Source organism: Telmatherina bonti (assembly GCF_933228915.1).
Source record: "Telmatherina bonti genome assembly, chromosome: 12".
Taxonomy (NCBI): domain Eukaryota; kingdom Metazoa; phylum Chordata; class Actinopteri; order Atheriniformes; family Telmatherinidae; genus Telmatherina; species Telmatherina bonti.
The window spans coordinates 13,614,869-13,633,722 of NC_136610.1; the positions used below are offsets into that span (position 1 = coordinate 13,614,869).

General features: G+C 41.4%; 1 protein-coding gene across 2 annotated transcripts in view; it reads left to right on the top strand.

Moving 5' to 3' along the window:
- Positions 1-5,178: 5,178 nt before the first annotated feature.
- ankrd50 (ankyrin repeat domain 50) overlaps positions 5,179-18,854 on the top strand; it is a 42,052-nt gene continuing 28,376 nt past the window's right edge. Inside the window, exons 1-2 of one of the 2 annotated variants that reach the window (XM_079249549.1) lie at positions 5,179-5,400; positions 6,768-7,927. In XM_079249549.1, the coding sequence (XP_079105675.1) occupies positions 7,422-7,927 (506 nt within the window). In that variant the 5' untranslated portion in view covers positions 5,179-5,400; positions 6,768-7,421. Of the gene's footprint in view, positions 5,401-5,448; positions 5,542-6,767; positions 7,928-18,854 lie in introns of those variants that run through there. The other variant, XM_079249550.1, reaches the window with a different exon arrangement.

The window sequence follows — 18,854 nt, forward strand, 5'->3', positions numbered from 1 at the left end:
ATGCGATGCTTTTCATGCACTTTAAACTGAAATAAATGAGTGAAGCATAATTTCAGTATCTGGGTTCAGAATGCCTATCGCAACTCGGGGCGTTGTGGGTCGATGGAAGGAATACTTAGAAGACCTCCTCAAACCTACCAACACATTTTCCGATGAGGAAGCAGTGCTGGGGGGACTCAGGGGTGGACTCTCCTATCTCTGGGACTGAAGTTGCTGAGGTGGTTAAAAAGCTCCTTGGCGGAAAGTTCCTTAAGGCTCTGGATCCTGTGGGGCTGTGCTGGCTGACACGTCTCTGCAGTATCACGTGGACATTGGGGACAGTGCCTCTGGACTGGTAGACTGGGGTGGTGGTCCCCCCAGTCTGCCACCACCCCAGACTGGGGTACTCCTTAAAAAGGAGTACCCCCTTTTTAAGAAGGGGGTACTCCGGGAATATGGGGTACTGGACCCACTTGTGCGAGCTGTCCGGTCCCTGTACGACAGGTGTCAGAGCTTGGTTCGCATTGCCGGTAGTAATTCGGATTAATTTCCAGTGAGGGCTGAACTCCGCCAAGGCTGCCCTTTATCACCGATTCTGTTCATAACTTATATGGACAGAATTTCTAGGCACAGCCGAGGTGTTGAGGGGATCCGGCTTGGTGTCCTCAGGATTGGGTCTCTGTTTTTTGCAGATGATGTGGTCCTGTTGGCTTCATCTGGTCGTGATCTCCAGCTTTTGCTTGAGCAATTTGCAGCCAAGTGTGAAGCGGCTGGGATGAGAATCAACATCTCCAAATCTGAGACCATGGTCCTCAGCCGGAATAGGGTGGATTGCCCTCTCCGGGTCGGGAGACAGGTCGTGCCTCAAGTAGAGGAGTTTAAATATCTCGGGGGTCTTGTTCACGAGTGAGGAAAGGATGGAGCGTGAGATTGACAGACGGATCGGCGCGGCGTCTGCAATAATGCAGACTCTGTGCCGGTCTGTCGTGGTGAAGAAGGAACTGAGCCAGAAGGCAAAGCTCTCGATTTACCAGTCAACCTACATTCCTACCCTCACCTATGGTCATGAGCTGTGGGTCGTGACCGAAAGAACGAGATCTTGCAAACAGGCTGAAATGAGTTTCCTCCGCATGGTGGCCGGGCTCTCCCTTAGAGATAGGGTGAGGAGCTTGGTCATCCGGGAGGGGATCAGAGTAGAGCAACTGCTCCTCCGCATCAAGAGGAACCAGTTGAGGTGGCTCGGGCATCTGGTCAGGATGCCCCCTGGACGCCTCCCTGGTGAGGTGTTCCAGGCACGTCCCTCAAGGAGGAGACCCCGGGGAAGACCCAGGACACACTGGAGGGATTATATCTCTTGACTGGTCTGGGAACGCCTTGGGATCCCCCCTCCACAGAGTTGGCAAATGTGGCTGGGGAGAGGGAAATCTGGGTTTCCCTGCTTAGACGAGTGGCCCCGCAACCTGACCCGGATAAGCGGCAGAAGATGGATGGATGGGTTCTGAATGTTGTCTGCAGACAGTGTTTCTCCTACAGTTTACAAGAGCAGCGCTCCCCCTGCCTCTTGACCTTTCCTTTAGGACTGTTTCATCATTTATGCTTTTTAGTAAACAACTTAATTATATGATTCCATTTATCTTATTAACAAAACTGCCCATCATTTCTCCTCTGCTCTCTGTATCACACATGGCCCGATGGATATGAACAATACATGCTGCCAAATACACCCCAGATAACTGTTTCAACACTTCACTGACAGGATGGATTTTATTAACAATGTACCCAGCTATAGCCTACTAAAGTCTCTGTTAAACACATATAAACACCTGTGGCTACAGGTGAGCTAATTGATAAACTAGTAAGCGGTTAATAGCCTACAGAGAGAAATTATTGCAGCAATATTTTCACCCAAAAATAATTCTTTTCTTGTAGCACTACCTGGCAACACCTGCGTCCAAGTGGACTTGCAGCAGTCTGACTAGCATCTATCTATGATGTCCTCTACTGTTTGATTTCAAGCTTATGTTGCTCTCACTCTCATACATAAGTCGCTTTGGATAAAGGTGTCTGCTAAATGACTGCAGAGTAGAATAGAACCAATAGAAGGAAAACCCACATTTCATCAGTGATGAACTCTCTGGCATCAACAGAAAGCAGGAAGTTACTTCTTTGATTTGGCTACTGGGATGACGTAAACACTCCAGCATGTGCTTTACTCAGATAAAGAACCTGGAGCAGAGTAGCTATTAGGCTGCGCACTCGTCTACACAAGGATATAGATCTTTACCACAATCTATTATGGGTCAAATACGTTACAGCGTGTGCCATTGTCATGTTTCTAAATTATGTGTCGCAATGTCCTGAATCACCTCTTCAGGCCAAGTGTCTCCTGGGTGGAAGCGATTTTTGATCCCATCCCTACTAAGAAGTGAGTGAACTATTAGGAGCCTTATCAGACCTTGGCTTGTCTCTGTTATGAGGCCTGTTATTTAGTTGGTAGTATGGGGCATTGTCTGTATATTTGATCATGAAATCTGGACTCAATCCTTGTTTTTCACAACTTAATCTCAACTAACAGATATAAATTTCTACAACCTCAAGCCAGCTATAGTCAATCTCCAATCTTATGTGTCATGCCTGTGTAATGTAACCTCTTTATATCATTATAGGAAACCAAATTTGAAGTAGAACCTGACTTCAGCACCAGATTGAACCATCTCAGTGAGCACAGTCAGCGTCAGTCGGTAACACACTGTTAGTTATTACAACCTACTGCAGATGCAGCTCAAAGTACCATTCCCTGAGGTAGTTCTTCAGGGAATGATAAATAAGTTGTAAGATCAGCAGCTTCCAGTTAGATCAAAACGCATCAACCTGGAAGCCTCATGAGCATCCCTGCTGGATAAAAGAAAAAAAAAAAAAGAATTTAGGAGGCACAGTTCTGGTACAACTTCCTTGCAGTATTAAATTTGCAGTGCATCCTATGTTGCAAACAACATTCTTCCAGTTTAAACAGCAAACCAAAATGCACTGTGTTATGCCATCAATGAATGTCACTTTTATTTATGAAAAACCATAAAGCTTTTTATGTCATGGCATGCTACCATGTGGTGCAACTTAATGCAACACAGAGAAGAAAAGCAGGGGACATGAGAGTTCATCTCTGAGCCACTGAGACTTTCTTTTTGTTATTGTTGTTTTCTTTCATCTCTAATATTCAACTACACTGGTGACGTTTATGGGCAGTACTCTGTCAAAATTACCAAATAAAAACGTCTCCTCAAATTAGACTCAAAATTAAAAATCCAAAACACACGCCTGCCTTCTGTTCACTAACAGTGACAACATCTGGTATGTCGTCTGTGAGGTTTGAAGCACATTACAACCAATGGTTTGACCGTGAAGGGAATCACCTGGGAGTGTTTTCATGTCTAGTTAAAACTTTGCTCATTATTTTTCCAAATAGATAACCTGTTTTAATTGAAATTGCATCATGGGATGCAATTAAAATAAAGACATCTCTAACACAAAGCCACGAGTCAGCTGAGAAGAGATGGGACACTCTGTTACAGCTGTCTAATGTTATATTATCAACGCAAGGCTTCCATTCAAGTTATCAGTGATGTGAGGCAGTTGTAATGCCTAAAGGGGACACTTTTAAAACTATTGATTTTTTTCAAGGCCAAAACTCTGCCTTGACCAGATGGAGGAACATAAAATAAAGTTTTCCACGCAAAACCGAATGATCTGCATCCACAACTTTACTGCTGGCGGCTGCAGGTATGTGCATGTCGTAAGTTATATAAACACCAGCGCAAGTGAAAAATAAACCACACATCTGGGCAATGAGCATCCACCCACCACAAATTAGGTTTTGTTCCACACATCCAGGTCATTGAATTGGTCCAATTCAGCACTGTGGCAGTTGTTTCGATGTGGCTTAGACCTTTGTGTCCTTTAGAACTACATGTGAGTAAGAATGTATGTTTTTTTTCTAACACCAGAAACGGGAATTTTTTATTAAAAGTAAATATGGTGAATTGCCAGATAACCATATGGAAAAGTTTACAAGTTTAGGCCACAGGAATTGTTTGCTGCAAAGTTTGAAATGTTTGTTTAAAACACGCAAACATAAATGGCTATACAGTGTAAAAGGCTAAAACCAGAGAAGTTCCGAATGCATTTCTCAGGACTTTGTTGGACAAAGTCCAACAAAATAGAAGCAAAAGAAGAAATTGTGTTAGGCTGCTAGTGACAAGGTGTCTAAATTTACTATTTAAAATAGGGTCTTTGCAAACTTCTCCATTAGGCCCATGTGAAGACACAGCAGTGGCTCATCAACCTCTTTTAAACATTAATTATTGATTACTGAAACTCACTGGCAAATGTGCAAGGAATTCAAAACGTTCTTAAGAAAGTCTGGAGACTGTTACTTTGAAATATTCTGGACAGTCTAGCTATCTAAAAGCAAAGTAATTCAATGCAGGTTAGTTCAGTTAAATGCAGTTTAACTCCATTCCATTTCAAATATTTTAATTGTTCCCAGTGGCCCAACAAAGGTATATAAATGCATGTAGATTATCTGTAATGATGAGTGACTTTACACGGTACTGAAAGGAAAGCTTAGTGAAATAAAATAAACAAAACACTGTACAATTAAAGATAAAATACTTATCAGAATTCAAAGGTTTGTGATGTTTAATTGGACTAAGAGGTTGAGTAAATGGATGAAATTCAAAGCTATTTCACGTGAATACAAAAGAAAAATAGCTGAATTGTCATGTCAAATTGACTAATTTGAATTCCTATCTTCATGTTCTTCTGTTTATTTATTTATTGTAACTACTACAACCTTGAATTTACCTTCGGCAATACATAAATTACTTTTTCATTTTATGTTGTTGCAGTTTATTTTTAAAGAGATGTGAAACATCTTGTAGGGTTAAAAGCTATTAATGTTTTTTATGAGTCATAATACAGTAGCAAGTGATTAAATCAAAGTTCCACAATAACACAATAAAAAATCCCAAACTGTTTATTTATCCATTGTTGATCCACCTGTTCAAACTCAACTAATGGCAGCAAGAAGTTAAAACTCAAACTCCCATAAGGCTTTGCGCCGTCCGTTGGCGTGTGCGCTGCATGCAGTGGGGACAAATGTAGAGTGTTTGGAGGCGGAGAGCCAGTCGGCTCACTGTGGAGCTGTGTCGGGTAGCGGGAGGAGCCGACACCGACCAAAGAAAGCCCGATTCAAAGAAAGATACGAGCCTTCATGTAATGCACATATTTTGGATTTGAATTATACTGAGAGTAAAGGTCGAATGGTTTATGTGAAGGCTAATTTTTAACGTGGACAGAGAGGAGGGGGGCAAAGGACAAAGCAACACCCGCCCTCCCCGAAACGGCAAAAGGAATCAGCAAGAGGTGAGGGGGGAAACCCGCTTGGGCTGCTAGAGACGGTAGAAACCGGGGAAAATAGTGAAACGCTCCACAATTGACTGCATTGAAGTTGAAGGAAGTGTTGTGGCTAACTGCAGTAACAGGACAAGCCACGTTTTTACGTCCGTGAGTCATTTTTTTCTCCTTCCTTATAGCATGCAGTTTGTCAGTCTGGTCGTGTATTTAAAAAAAACAACAACAAAAAAAACCCCAAAAAGCCTTGTAGGTGTAAATCGTATCTCATTTGAAATGGGTGAGGTTTGTCTGGTCGTACAAAAGACTTGTTACCTTTCTCAGTCAGCTGGAGTAAATCCGTGTCGTTTGCTGTGGTAAATTACATTTTGTGTTGCCTTCCTTAAAAAGAAAAAAAAGAAGCAGAGCCGGATTTGTTGGAACATTTATGGAGATCTTTGTGTGGTGTTGCAGGCAGGGAGCGCCTTAACAGAAGCACAGAGGTGAAAATGCATCGCAACCCGTGTTAAAAACCTTGTTATTTGGCAGCGTTACAAAGTAACCAGAAGGGTTGTCTGTGTGCATGAGTGTGTTGTATACGTGTGTGTTTTCTTGCCTGTGGAGACTGGCGTGTATTTTTGATTTGCTCCACTGAGCAGCTAAATAAAATATGTGGTTAAAGGGCAGTTTACCAAAAAAAAAAAAAAAAAACAAGAAAAACAAAACAACAACAACAAAAAAAAAACAACCCTAATCGTTGGGATTTAATTCACCTTTTTACACACCACCCAGTTCATTGACTCTGTAATCTACATTGTAACACTGAAACTTATTTTTTTTTAAGGTTTTAACCCTTGCACTTCATAAAGTGTAGGAAAGTGGTCCTCTCATTTGGATCTCCCCCCCACCCCCCCCCCACCCACTGCTCAGGACGGATGTGGACTGTTTGGGATTTAAAGCCACATAGGAAGGAAGAGGGGATCAGTGGATAGACTAGAGAAACTGGACGAAACCCCTGCCAAGAATTTTGTTGCAGGGCATGCAGGAAGGCAGGCAGGCAGTGGTGTGGGTTGTGGAGGATGAAAGTGTTGAAAACCAGCCTGCCCACCTTTTGTGGGCAGCCGTCAAGGACTCTACTCTTGTTTCTGACTGGGAAAATGTCTCCAAGAGAAATGTGCACGCTAATCATTTTGCTGAAATTGTACCTGCTTATGTTTATGATTTAAAGTGCATGACACCTAATAGATATTTACACCCTTTTTCTTTGTATTTTCTGACTTTTAAGGCAAAAAAGTGACCCCAGATCTTAATTTGAATAAATAATATGCTTATTTGTAAATGTCATAGTAAAATTATTAGATTTTTGTCCATATTTAGCCTCTGTTGTCTCTGTTTTCCAGGGAAGGAGCCAGCCTTGGTGTGTTATTGGAGAAAGTGACTCTGCACTGGCAGCCTCGTCTATGTTCGTGTAATGGAAACACACTTTCAGTCAGCGACATCTGAAACGCACCATTGGAAATATATCTGGAACTCCCATGGCTAATTGTATCAATTGGTGGTGGCTTGAGTTTGCCTGTGGATGCACTCAAGAGCCGGGTGCCCTGCCATACCCAGCGCCATGCTAAGGCAACACATGCATGATAACAAGGAGCATTCGGTTCAACCAGTGGGAAAGCTGTGGAAAAAGTTGGTGGAAAATCTATGATTTAAGCGTCAGTCTTCATCTCCCCCCCCCTTTTTTTTTTTTTTTTCTTTTTTTGTTTTGACCTAGTTATTCTGTAATGTGCTATAGCTTAGCTGCTTTTCCTGTCATCTGTCAGCAAATCTGTTTTTTGTCCTACTTTTTCTGAATTTGCATCCACTCTGGCTTCTTTTTGACATCAGCGCTAAGGAAGGCCAAACCACACCCTGTTTTCCTGAGTGGTACTTTTGCAGCTGACAGAATGGATGCTCAGTTTTACAGCCAGCCTTAGTCGGAGTGGAACATGTGTGGAGTAGAATGAAGTGACCCCTATGACGAGGAGGAATTGGTGGATACGCAGCACTAATTCAAAATGGCCCAAACCAGTTTGCTGCAGGGGAAGCGCTTTTATTGCCGGGAGTGGGTCTTCCACAAGATCCAGCATTGCCTCCAGGAGAAAACAAACAATCTCAGCGAAGTGACCTGCACTGCCAGTAAACAGCCTCCGCTGGTGCCAAGTGGGAGCGCATCTGTATCTGGGACCCTCACGGCAGGATCCACAAAGTCTGGTAGCTCCTGGGGTGTGCTGCTGGTAGGAGGACCAGGAAGTGGAAAAACTGCTTTGTGCACAGAGCTGCTGTGGCCCACATCAGGCCAGGGAACCCACCGCGGTTTACACCAACGGAGCTTAGCTTTCCATTTCTGTCGGGCAGATGACTCGGACACGCTCTGTGTCGGCGGTTTCATTCGAGGACTGGTGGTCCAGATTTGCCAAAGCGGGCTTGTGCCGGGATATGAGGAGAAGGTGCGCGATCCAGCTGTGCAGAGCACTCTGCAGCCTGGAGAGTGCGAGAGAAACCCCGTGGAGGCTTTCAAGAGGTAAGAACACGGATTCTAATAACGACTTTCTGCTTCTGTCTGCTTTCAGTGTCGCAACACTCAGATGAGTTTTCTGATTAGTTCACCTTCAGGAAGGCGGCCATGACTACTCCACATGTTGTTTAATTATCAGGCAATATGAGCACACATTTGTTTTCTTTTCTGTATTTTTTAATTAATCATTTTTTTAAGAAAGGGGGAAAAAAAATCAATTTGATCCATGTCATCCTGCCAGCTTCGGAGGATTATTTATTTAATCTTCTGAAGAGACCGGGTTTTTAAAAAAACTTAAATCTGGTAGTTCCAGGTAATGACAGAGCTTTAGGAAATAGGTTTACCTCAACATGTAAAATGCAAAGCCAGTTCCTCCCCCTCTCTATCCTGTCCACCTCCTGACCCTGATGCACCCTTCCCCCATTTTTCTTTTTTTTTTTTTCTCTCCTGCTTGCACACATCCCAAAGCTCCGCCTCAGCAGCAGCCTCTCCTTGTTTTTATGTCATGGTTTTTGTTGGTTTTCCCTCCTGGTGTGACATGCTGGGTGGAACTGTCTCCATTCGGCTTCTGATTCATGAAAAGCCATATTTTTTTTATCCAACCAAGCTCAGGTGGTTCAGACACTTTTTGAGGAAGGAGCTCTGAACTGCGACTGACTCACCGACCTGAGTGACTGTTTCTGCAGAAAGATGAAGTGCACATGTTAAGCTGAAGTACAGTAGGGTTGTGGACTTCCAGCACCCTGCCTGGGCATGTAACGCGATCAGGATGGACTGTGATTGTAGGCAGAGGCTTTAAAAGGAGCTGCACGTGAGCATGTGTGTGTGTGTGGTGACTCGCATGACTTGTCTACACAGTATAGGTTGTGCTGTCTGTGTTACAGGCTGGAATTCAGCGCTGAGCATGCACACACTCACGCTTCTTGTCTGGCCATCTGGTGACACTTATTGCACCATCTCAACATCACAAAAAGTAGTGTGGAGAGGGCGGGGGGGCGAGTAGTAGGTCAAACATTTGGCAAGGTAAATCATTTTTTTGTGGATGCTCACCGGAGTCAACAGCTCTGCCCACTTTTTAAAAAAAAAAAAAAACAAAAAAAAAACACACCCACTCAGGATGTAGGTGCTCTTGTCATCTGCTCGTAATCACACAGCCTCTACCGATGACTCTGACTCCAGTTTGACCCTCTCAGATAAAAGGCAGGTTATTGTGGGGACATAAACGGAGAACAACCCCAGCAGGGAGAGACCACTCGCTCTGGCTCTGCACTGTGTCATGCTCGGATGTCGAAGGCTTTTATGCAGACAAACACGCTTGCTCAGCCCCCGCCTCATCCAGCAAATATTCTGTAACACTCAAGATCTCAGGTCTTAAATCTTATTATCGCTGCCTCTTTTGTTTGTCTGCCAAATGAACACTTCAGCGAATGTTTTCTAGCCATTTCAGGTGTAAAAAGCTTAAAAGGCGCTGTTTTACACAAATAATCTGAATGGCTCCCTTGCTGTTCCAGATGCTATCTGGTTTCAGGCGGCCAAGATTGTCATTTGTATCTGGCAGTAAAACATAAAAGAAATAAAATCAGAGTGGGTCTAGCGAGAACGTAAAACTTTACTGTTTTCTTTTTTTTTTTTTTTTAAATCATTATGACCACTAATTTACATGGAGATTGTAAATTCACAGAGGGGTGCGTACCCTGTTTTGATTGAACCTAATCTGGCTGTGGGCTTTACTCAGTAAAAGTTATACGAGTTTCATTTAGCAGAGGGTCTTGTTTAACACAGATTTTTTTTTACCCTCCCTCTCCAAACCCCCCTTCCAGCTGTGATTTTAAACATTAGCTAGTGAGTGAGTGAGCAAGCCCAAGAGGCCATGCCAAATTCTTTAGCCTAGTCAAAGACAAACAAGTCTGTTTGTTGGTTGTAATCGCCACCTATGTGTAAATACATGGAAACTGTTTTAAACAAGGGTTTACATCCACAGTGTGCAACTTGGATCAGTCCTTTCTTTCAAACTTGTACAATTGCATCATAACAGACTTTAAATCTTGAGTTTTACAATTTACAAATGACCTCAAATGTCCCCTTTAATATGCTGACAGTATTTTCCTCACATTTCTGTTTCTAGTACGTCTTTGTTTTGTAACCATAGTTAAATGATGCCAACTGAACTTGAAGATGGATATGTTTTTTTTGTAAGAGCTACTTCATATTGAAGCTACTTTTAGTCATTTATGTTGTTTGGTTTAATCATTTCAAAATACTCCAGTCTGTTTTTCTTGTACTCAAAGTAATTAATACAAATACTGACTATGCTAGTTTGATGAAGGGGAAAGAAAAGTATATATTCTTTCTTTTGTAATCTAGTAACGATAATGTGATTTGTGAAATAAGAATAATTCAGTGAATAAATGCAAAAGATCCTTAAATAATCTGTAGGAATGATAGCAGTTATGATGTAGTAACTTAGAAAAACTCAAAAGATGTTGGAAGTTGAGTAATGATTTAATTCTTTAAATCTGATCCAAATTGGCAAACTAATCCCAATAAATTAAAAAAAAAAAAATCTTATCAAAAAGTCTTGTGGCTGTATTCATCTGTTAAAGCGAAGGTATCTTGTTGTGCATGTGCGTTCTTCCTCGCAAATGCACAAAAAGACAATGCACAACTTTTTACCACATTGTTGGGAGTTTACTCACTAAAAAATCCCATGGTGATGTTTGTGGTAGTTTGTAAGTCTGAAATGGTGAGTTAAACAGTCCATTAAGTCCATGTCCATGCAACTTTGGTGCTGAATAAGAGCCTGATGCGTTCAGCTGATGTCACAGGGAGGAATGACATGGTCGTTTTAGTACAAATTTTTAATAGCAACATTGTAAAAAGTTGGGGTATTGGTATTTTTCAAATGTTGTGGCACATGAGCCTGAAAAGTTTGGTTTAGGAAATTATCAGAAACTATTTAGTGACCACTTTGTGAAAATATGGTTGAAGGTTTTCATTTCCTGTTTTGGATTGAAAACAATCGAACAAAAAAAAGAAAAAGAAAATAATGCTTTGATGTGGATTGCGCGTTAACTCTTAAAATGTGGGAAAATTTCCAGTTAATTACACAAGAACTGTGTGGCTGAATATTGAATGAAAATGCAAAGTTCAGACTTAATTTTAATGGAGTGGAGGAAAAACTACTACCATTGCATTGTGGTATTGATATTAGCCTGTCTTTAAAGGCTTCTTATTTCATGTTTTCATAAATGTAATATGATGCATAAGCAGGACAAAAATCCCTGCCGACATTAGCCACAGTTCTTCAGATAAAAGGCAGTCTCACCTTTCAGTTTGCCTTTCTTCTGTTTGGGTCTATCAGTAGCGCCTAATGTCTGTTCAGACAGTAAACTTGATACTTTTGCTAGACTTTCTTCTTGGATGGATCAAATTCAATGCCATCCATGCTATCTGAAGGCTTTGACACTGAGTTTGCAGTGTATTATCAAGGATTTTACTGCAAGACAAGGCTAAATACATTCATCTGTCTTTATCACATCTGCATTAGTCTCCATCACCTTCAAAGGCCACTGCCTTGTTTTGACTAAAGTCGTCCATTTTGAGTTTTAAACAGCTAGTCCGTCTCTTGTCATCCATGCTTAGCTTTCTTCCATCAGGACAAAAGAGCTGGTTTCGAATAGGAGGAATTAACCCAGTCACACGGGTCATGCTATGACCTACGGTTCTTTTTTTGTAATTTGCTGATGGGGTAAAGCTGCTTTTTTAAGGTAGGCGTTTCTTTATGTGGTTTTTCTGTTAGGCTGCAATTCACTGAGCACTTGTTTAGTTTTAGTATCAGCTGGACAAATGTCTGTTTATATGTAAAGACCACAGGCTTTGTAGTTGATGAATGACCATAGCTTAAATTTGTGGAGAAGATTTGAACTTTTCAAAAAATTATTTCATTCCCTCTGTGTGTCATTGGAAGAAAATGATTATATACAGATGTTTTTTCTAAAATAAAAAGATTTAAATGTAGATTTTTTTTCCCCCCTTGCAGCTTCAGAAAACACCCCTTTTGTTAGACTTGTTCCAAACAACCGTTGATAATTAAAGTTGGGACATTTCAGGTCAATCTGAGACCATCCACGATGGTTTGAGTTGTTGCAGAAACAGCGGTTTTTCCTTTTGTCTTGACTTTCTGACTGATGCACATCGGGTGGCCCTCTTATTGGGGTTAAGGGATGTTAAATGAAAGCAGCCTCTTGGCTTTCATGTGGTGCACTACTGTGGAAAACGTGCTGCAGATTAGGTCCACATTTTTAGGGTGACACATCAACTCCAGTTGAGCAGATGAGAAGAAACAGCAGGTCTGGTGTGGCTGCAACAACCATGACTCAGCAATCAGATGCCAGCGTCTGTCTGCAAACTACCGGCTGTGTGTGTGTTTAAAATTTCATTTCATCATTTAATTTTTTATTGTTAGTACTGAGACATGTCTGTCTGCATATGAAATGTGTTCATTTAATAGCTTTCCCTCAAGGAAACTCATTTCATTGGCATGTAATATATCTCGAGTTTGATGCGTAGAATGTATTGAATACAAGTTTAAATCTTCTGAGCGTCCCTGACCCAGAAGTATTGAGTTTACAATGAGATTAAACAAAAAGAAAACGAAGTCTTTCTTTTGTTGGTGGCTCATTTACTTCATCACGATATTATAGGTGTATGTGATTCAGTTTGATCTATTGTAGCCTGGCAAATTTAAGCAAACCAACCTACAATCCTCTATCTAAAGGACTAGATCACACAGATATAGGTTTTTCTCTTTTGTAAAATCTGTGTGCCAGAAAATGTGATTTTATGTAAAACCCCAAAACATGTCGCTGCAGATTCAATCAAATATTAACATTGTTTCCAGATTATTGGTTTAAACTTTCAAAACCGGTGTCTTCATCTTTTGTGCCACAGTTTACCGCCCTTCATGGCATAATGCTGGTAAATAAAAGTAAAGCTGTGTTTAGAATCCAGCCTTGGCTTGTGCTGGACAGCTGGAAAGTCTACCTGTTGATGCTGAAATTCTTTCCGAAGCGTGCCGTTGAGCAGACACTGATGTAGACTTGGACGCAGGCATGTGTGCATCTGTGTGTGAGGTTGAACAGGAGAAGAGTGTCGCATGGGGACAAGGGGGAGAGGGGTTGAGACAGATGAAATTTCAGATTCCTTTGACAGTATTGGATAGCTAGTCAGGAATGCACACCTCGTCTGGGTTTGGAAAAGCATGGGGGATGTGGGATAGGCAAGGTATGAGGAGGTATGTGTGCTGCATTCAGTGTTTACACCCTGGCAAATCATTAATAAGCACCATTACAGGGGTGAACGGGTACAATGCTATATATTATACCACATTTAAAAATGAATTGGTTCATTTTCAAGAAATAAAACTGGACTATAACAAAATGATAAGATGGCTTACAAAAAGCAGTTCAATACACACTTTGAGTCAAAACAATGTGTTGACTGTATGGGACAAGTCCCATGAATGTCTTTTGAATCACAAACATCCCAAGACCCTACGGCTCTTAGATAATCACTCCACGTCTTTTTGTGTCCGTTAATGAAGGGTCTTTTTTTTTTTTTTGTCATTTTTATGATCATATTTGAACTTGTTTTTAAAAGAAATGGTTGTATGTGTGCAGAAGCCAGACAGATTTTGGAAGCTCCTCACTACTCTAAGCAAACATGCATGACTTTTTTTCCCAATTGAATGAAGGCGTTTGTGTGCTTAGGAACCCAACACTGAATTGATTATGCAATCCATTAAGCTGAGGTCAAATTCTTGCATTGTCTTATCCACTTAAAGAACAACAGAAAAGCCCAGTTTAAAAAAAAAAAAAAAAAAAAAAAAAAAAAAAAATCCCTGCAGGATCAGCTGTGCCTATGATTGTGAATTAAGTGCTTTAGAGTTTCAGCTCAGGAACATTGAGCTAGATATCTGAACTTTATATATGTGTTTATTTATATATATTTAAAAAAACAAAACAAAAAAAAAACCCACCTACCCCTCTCATCTCCCCAGGGTAGGGCGGGTAGCTGTTCATCTCTCAAACTTGGGTTCTCTACCAGAGTCCTGGGAGCTTGAGGGTCCTACGCAGTATCTTAGCTGCTCCTAGGACTATGCTCTTCTGGACGGAGAGGTATCTGTTGGAGCCACTTCTCCAGTGTGAGGGACACGGCCCCAAGTGCTCCGTTCACTATGGGTACTACTGTTGCTTTCACCCTCCAGGCCTTCCCCTGTTCTTCCTTCTCATGCTCCTTTTTCCTGATATTTCCATCATTGGGGATGGATACATCGATCACTACGGCTCTCCTCTGCTGCTTATACATGATCACTATGTCCGGTTGGTTGGCCTCCATCCTTTTTATCTGTCTGGATCTGGAAGTCCCAGAGGATCTTAGCCCTCTCATTCTCCACCACCTTGGGGGGAGTTTCCCACTGGGACTGGAGGGTCTCCAGTCCATATTCTGCACAGATGTTCTTGTACACTATGCCGGCTACTTGGTTATGGCGCTCCATGTATTCTTTGCATGCCAGTATCTTACACCCTGCTGTGAGGTGCTGGATTGTTTCAGGGGCTCCTTTGCGTAGTCTGCACCTGGGATCCTGCCAGGTATGGTAGATCTGGGCCTCGATCACTCTGGTGCTCAGGGCCTGCTCCTGTGCTGCCATGATTAGTGCTTCTGTGCTGTCCTTCAGTCCAGCCCTCTCCAGTCATTGAGGAAGCATAGGACTTGTTTATATCGGTGATCTGTCGGTGGTACATCCCATGCAGGGGCTTTTCCTCCCATGATGGTTCTTCCATGTCGTGTTCCTCCAGACTCCGTTGTCTGAGACATTCACTAAGTGCTTCATCCCTTGGTGCCCTCTTCTTGATGTATTCGTGGAGCTTGGATGTTTCATCCAACAGCAGTAACGTTCTTAGTTGCAGTAAGAGAAATATTTCAATGCAGTGATGGTGTGAAGAATATCTATATGGCTGTACATATGCACAGGTCTGCAATAAGGTGCTGTATCACCAAATACAATTAATATTTCAGAATTAAATAATTCTGAATTAACAGTGTTCTCCTATGAATTTACATGGAAATAGTCATTCTAAATTGAGGTTTACATGGGAAAATGTCCTTACTTAATTCCACTTTAAATCAGTGGGTTGCAAAGGGTTCTGATTGGACAGGGGGTTGGGTGTGACATACTTGAGTTTACCGGAAATAAACGAAGTTCGCTTCCTGCTTGTCGTCTTTTTGGTTGTAACATGGAAAAGTACATAATGAGTACCAGTTTTGCCATTATTTTTTATCATCATTTTGAAGCACCAGCTCAACTCGAGCATACTGCTTCACTTTTTTCTGCAGACGGAGAAGGGTCATAGACCACTGAACATGGAGGGCAAAACTACGCATGTAATGTCCGCATCATCAAGGTAAAGAGTAGAGGTGGGAAATTGAATAAACAAATCGAATATCAGGATTTTTTCTTTTCAAATAAATAAAAAACATCCATTATAAAAATATTTTGTCACGTTTGTTTTTATTGATCATTTTACTTGTCTTCTTGGGCATTATAGCAGCAGAATGATGGTCTGGCTACTGGGTTTTTTCCTAATTGAGATCACGAAAAGTAACTAGTAAAATATATGTTGTTTTTTTTTAAGTCTACAAAAATCAGCAATATCGAGGAATCATGAGAATCGCAATTTAAATCCAATCGACATCCAAAATATCGGCATTGAATTGGGGCAAAGGCATATTGTCACACCCTAGTAAAAAGCATGCGCAGAAGGATCGAAATTAACTTAGTGGAATTAAGGTCAACATGATAGAGAAATTAATCAGTTCGGATTTAAAATGCAAATAAACCAGCCTTCAAAATTGAGTTTAATTCCAAATGGACTTTTTCATTCAGAATTAGGTGTTTACACAACCATTTTTCACCAGTTTAAAGGGAATTTCGCTCCTGTTTGGAATTAAACAGAATTAAAACTCCCCATGTAAACGTAGCCACTGCAAGTTGTGAGTATTCTGGGAATTAAAGGACGCATCGCCACAGTAGTGAATTTCATAACCCCTATTTGCATGGAGAATGACTGTAATGTAAACCAGCTCAATCTCTTACCTGCAACACCTTTCTTCGTGATGTGTGCTACACCAGCTCCATCTGGAAAGATTCAGTTCCACATTGCAATGATCCGTTGTGAAGTTTTATCAAACCTGGCAACCACATAAAGTCCAGCCCATGCTGAGACAGTGCAGTGAGCATCACAGTGATTTATGTTTTTTGAAATGCTTTGGATCATTTATATGATGTTTGTAACTTTCCACAGAGCTGCTTTATACTTTGAACTGCTTTCAATTATGTAGTTACATTGGCTGATTCTGTCAAAAGTCGAAGTATACAGAGACTTTTACAACATGCTAAAAAATGAAAGTACTTATTCAGCATTTATACAGAGCTGGAACTTAAACTTTAAAGGGGTGCTATTATGGTATTTCGAGTTTTTTTAGCTTTCTACAGTGTTACAGTGTTGAATCCTCATCAGACATGTGAACGACACTGTTTTTATCAACTAAACGCATGTTTGAGTTTGAGTTCCAGCACTCTCTCCGTTCGGTTTCCATGGTGACGAAAAACGCGTCGCTTTAGAGAGTTTTTTCTACTTCGAAATCCTTGTGATGTCCCGGGGGATAAGGTTTGGTGATTGGTTACCTTCTACTGGTTAACAAGGGCATGTACAAATACATCAGGCGGGTGGAAAACGTGGGATAAAGTTATTTCCAATGATGGCTGGTGAGTTTACCAAAGAGAGACATCCTGCTGCATTCGTTGCTGTGGGTTGCTGTTTTCCACTTGTTGACATTGTAGTTTTTTTTTAATTTTTTTTTTTTAATTGAGTTTATATTAGCCTAATCCTTCTGTTTATGAGATGTTACAATGATGGCAAAAGCAGTTGCAGTGCGCGCTCCCGATGTAGTGCAGTGGCGGGAGGCGGGGCTTAATGCGGAAGAGTCTCAATCCACTCATTTTGCCCACAGACTGATCTGACAGCCTACGGAGAGGGTCGGTCTGAAGTAAATAAAGCGATTTGTGACAATAACTCCATCAATCCCAGCCCTTCTGGTCTCAGAAATAAAATTAAATTAGCCTGAAATGCATATAATAGTTCCACTTTAAGGTACAACAAGCTCTCATAACAGTTTTCTTGACCTGATTGTTGTAATGGCAGCATTTAAAATGTTGCTAATTTACCTTTTCAATCTTGACATCCTCTGTGTAATGAATGGCTCTGAGCACACATGAATAGAAAGTTCTGCAGCTTATGTGACTGCACTTGTACCTCTGTGTAAACACTTTGCCACAAACTTTAGATTTGTTGAAAACTCTTTAAAAAAAAAAAAAAAAAAAAAAAAAAAAAGTTTAGTTAAAGAAAGACCTATTTAGTATCTCTTTTTCGCCCCAACTTGCTTGAATCTGTAGGAAACAGTGAGAAGGAAACAGGAAGGCCATGCGCCTGGCTCTTCAGAACATTTGCTCTCAGCATGAGTCTCTCTTGCTCTCCTCATCACTGTGATTACTCTGAGCGGGATGATTGCAGTAATGTAATGCATAATGCAAGAATCACTTAGGGAAGTGGGAGGAAACAATCTGCGAAATGGTTGTCTCATTCTGTCTCTTTCTTAGCTGCTGCTGTTCACTTCAGTGGCATTAAGCTCTCCTGACTTTACAAAGATACTGATCAAGTGTCCTCTAAATTAACTCAAAGCTAAATGACAATATAGGGTAGAAAAAGCTTCATTTTCCTTTGTTTTCTTTTTTTTTTTTTTTAAACTGATTATGGAAGATATTCATCTAAACATCATTGTGTACTTATATATCTTATAAGGGTCAGGGCTCCACTCTCCAACAGGCCATCATTTCATAAACATAGCAATGTTAAAGCTACATATTGGTGTTTGCCCTTCAGAACTTCATGAGCTTTTTGTGGTATACTTGTCTTTTGTGTGTGTGTGTGTGTGTGTGTGTCTGTGTGCGCGCTGGGTATGTGGCCTGGATTTCAGGCTCTGTGCCCACTCTATAAAATGAGTTGTGTAAATGTGTAAGGCATTGGCTTGGTGCCTGGTGCAGCCCTGTCAGTCCAGACATCTTCACTGAATGTCATACTGAAAGCTTCACTTTGCTCATTGTGGTCGCAGCCGCGGCTGCTGCACTCCCGTACGCAGCAGGACAGATGGTGAGTGTATTAATGTGTCTAAAATAACCCTTCCCCCATTTTTTTGTACTAAATAGCAATTGGCATCAACTTTGGCATATGTTAAGGACTTGAGTAAGAACTACTAATTACTGGTAATTCACAAGTGTAGAACCTGTGTGTGTGTGTGTGTGTGTGTGTGTGTGTGTGTGTGTGTGTGTGTGTGTGTGTGTGTGTGTGTGTAGCCTTTGTTTTCTGGCCCAGGTATGCAGAAGGTTTGCCAGGCAAACTAAATCGGCTTTTCCTGTGCTTATTTAGCCTCCATGTCCCATACCCTGCTGAGTTTTCTTTGTCTCAAATCCTTGTCTTTTGACTGTTTGACAGCCTGAAAGTAGCTGAATTGTGAGCGGAGAATGGCTCTTTGTTTTGCCCACTTGCTGTCACTGTGGATTTGATTGTCTCAGTAGGCAACATGGCCTCAGATGCAACTATTCACTCTCACACACAGTCACCCCTTTGGATGGACATTCCTTTTGGCAGGACTCCCAGATGGCGCTGCAGGTTCTGTGTAGGCTGCAGCCGTAAGAAGGGGTGATTGACTGTGTTGCTGAAAGCTCCAGCAATGTAGTGGAGTCAGGAGGTTAAAAGACCGTAATGGTGCTTTTTCTTTCCTGCTGAGAGTTCAGAATTTATTTGGAGAACGTTTT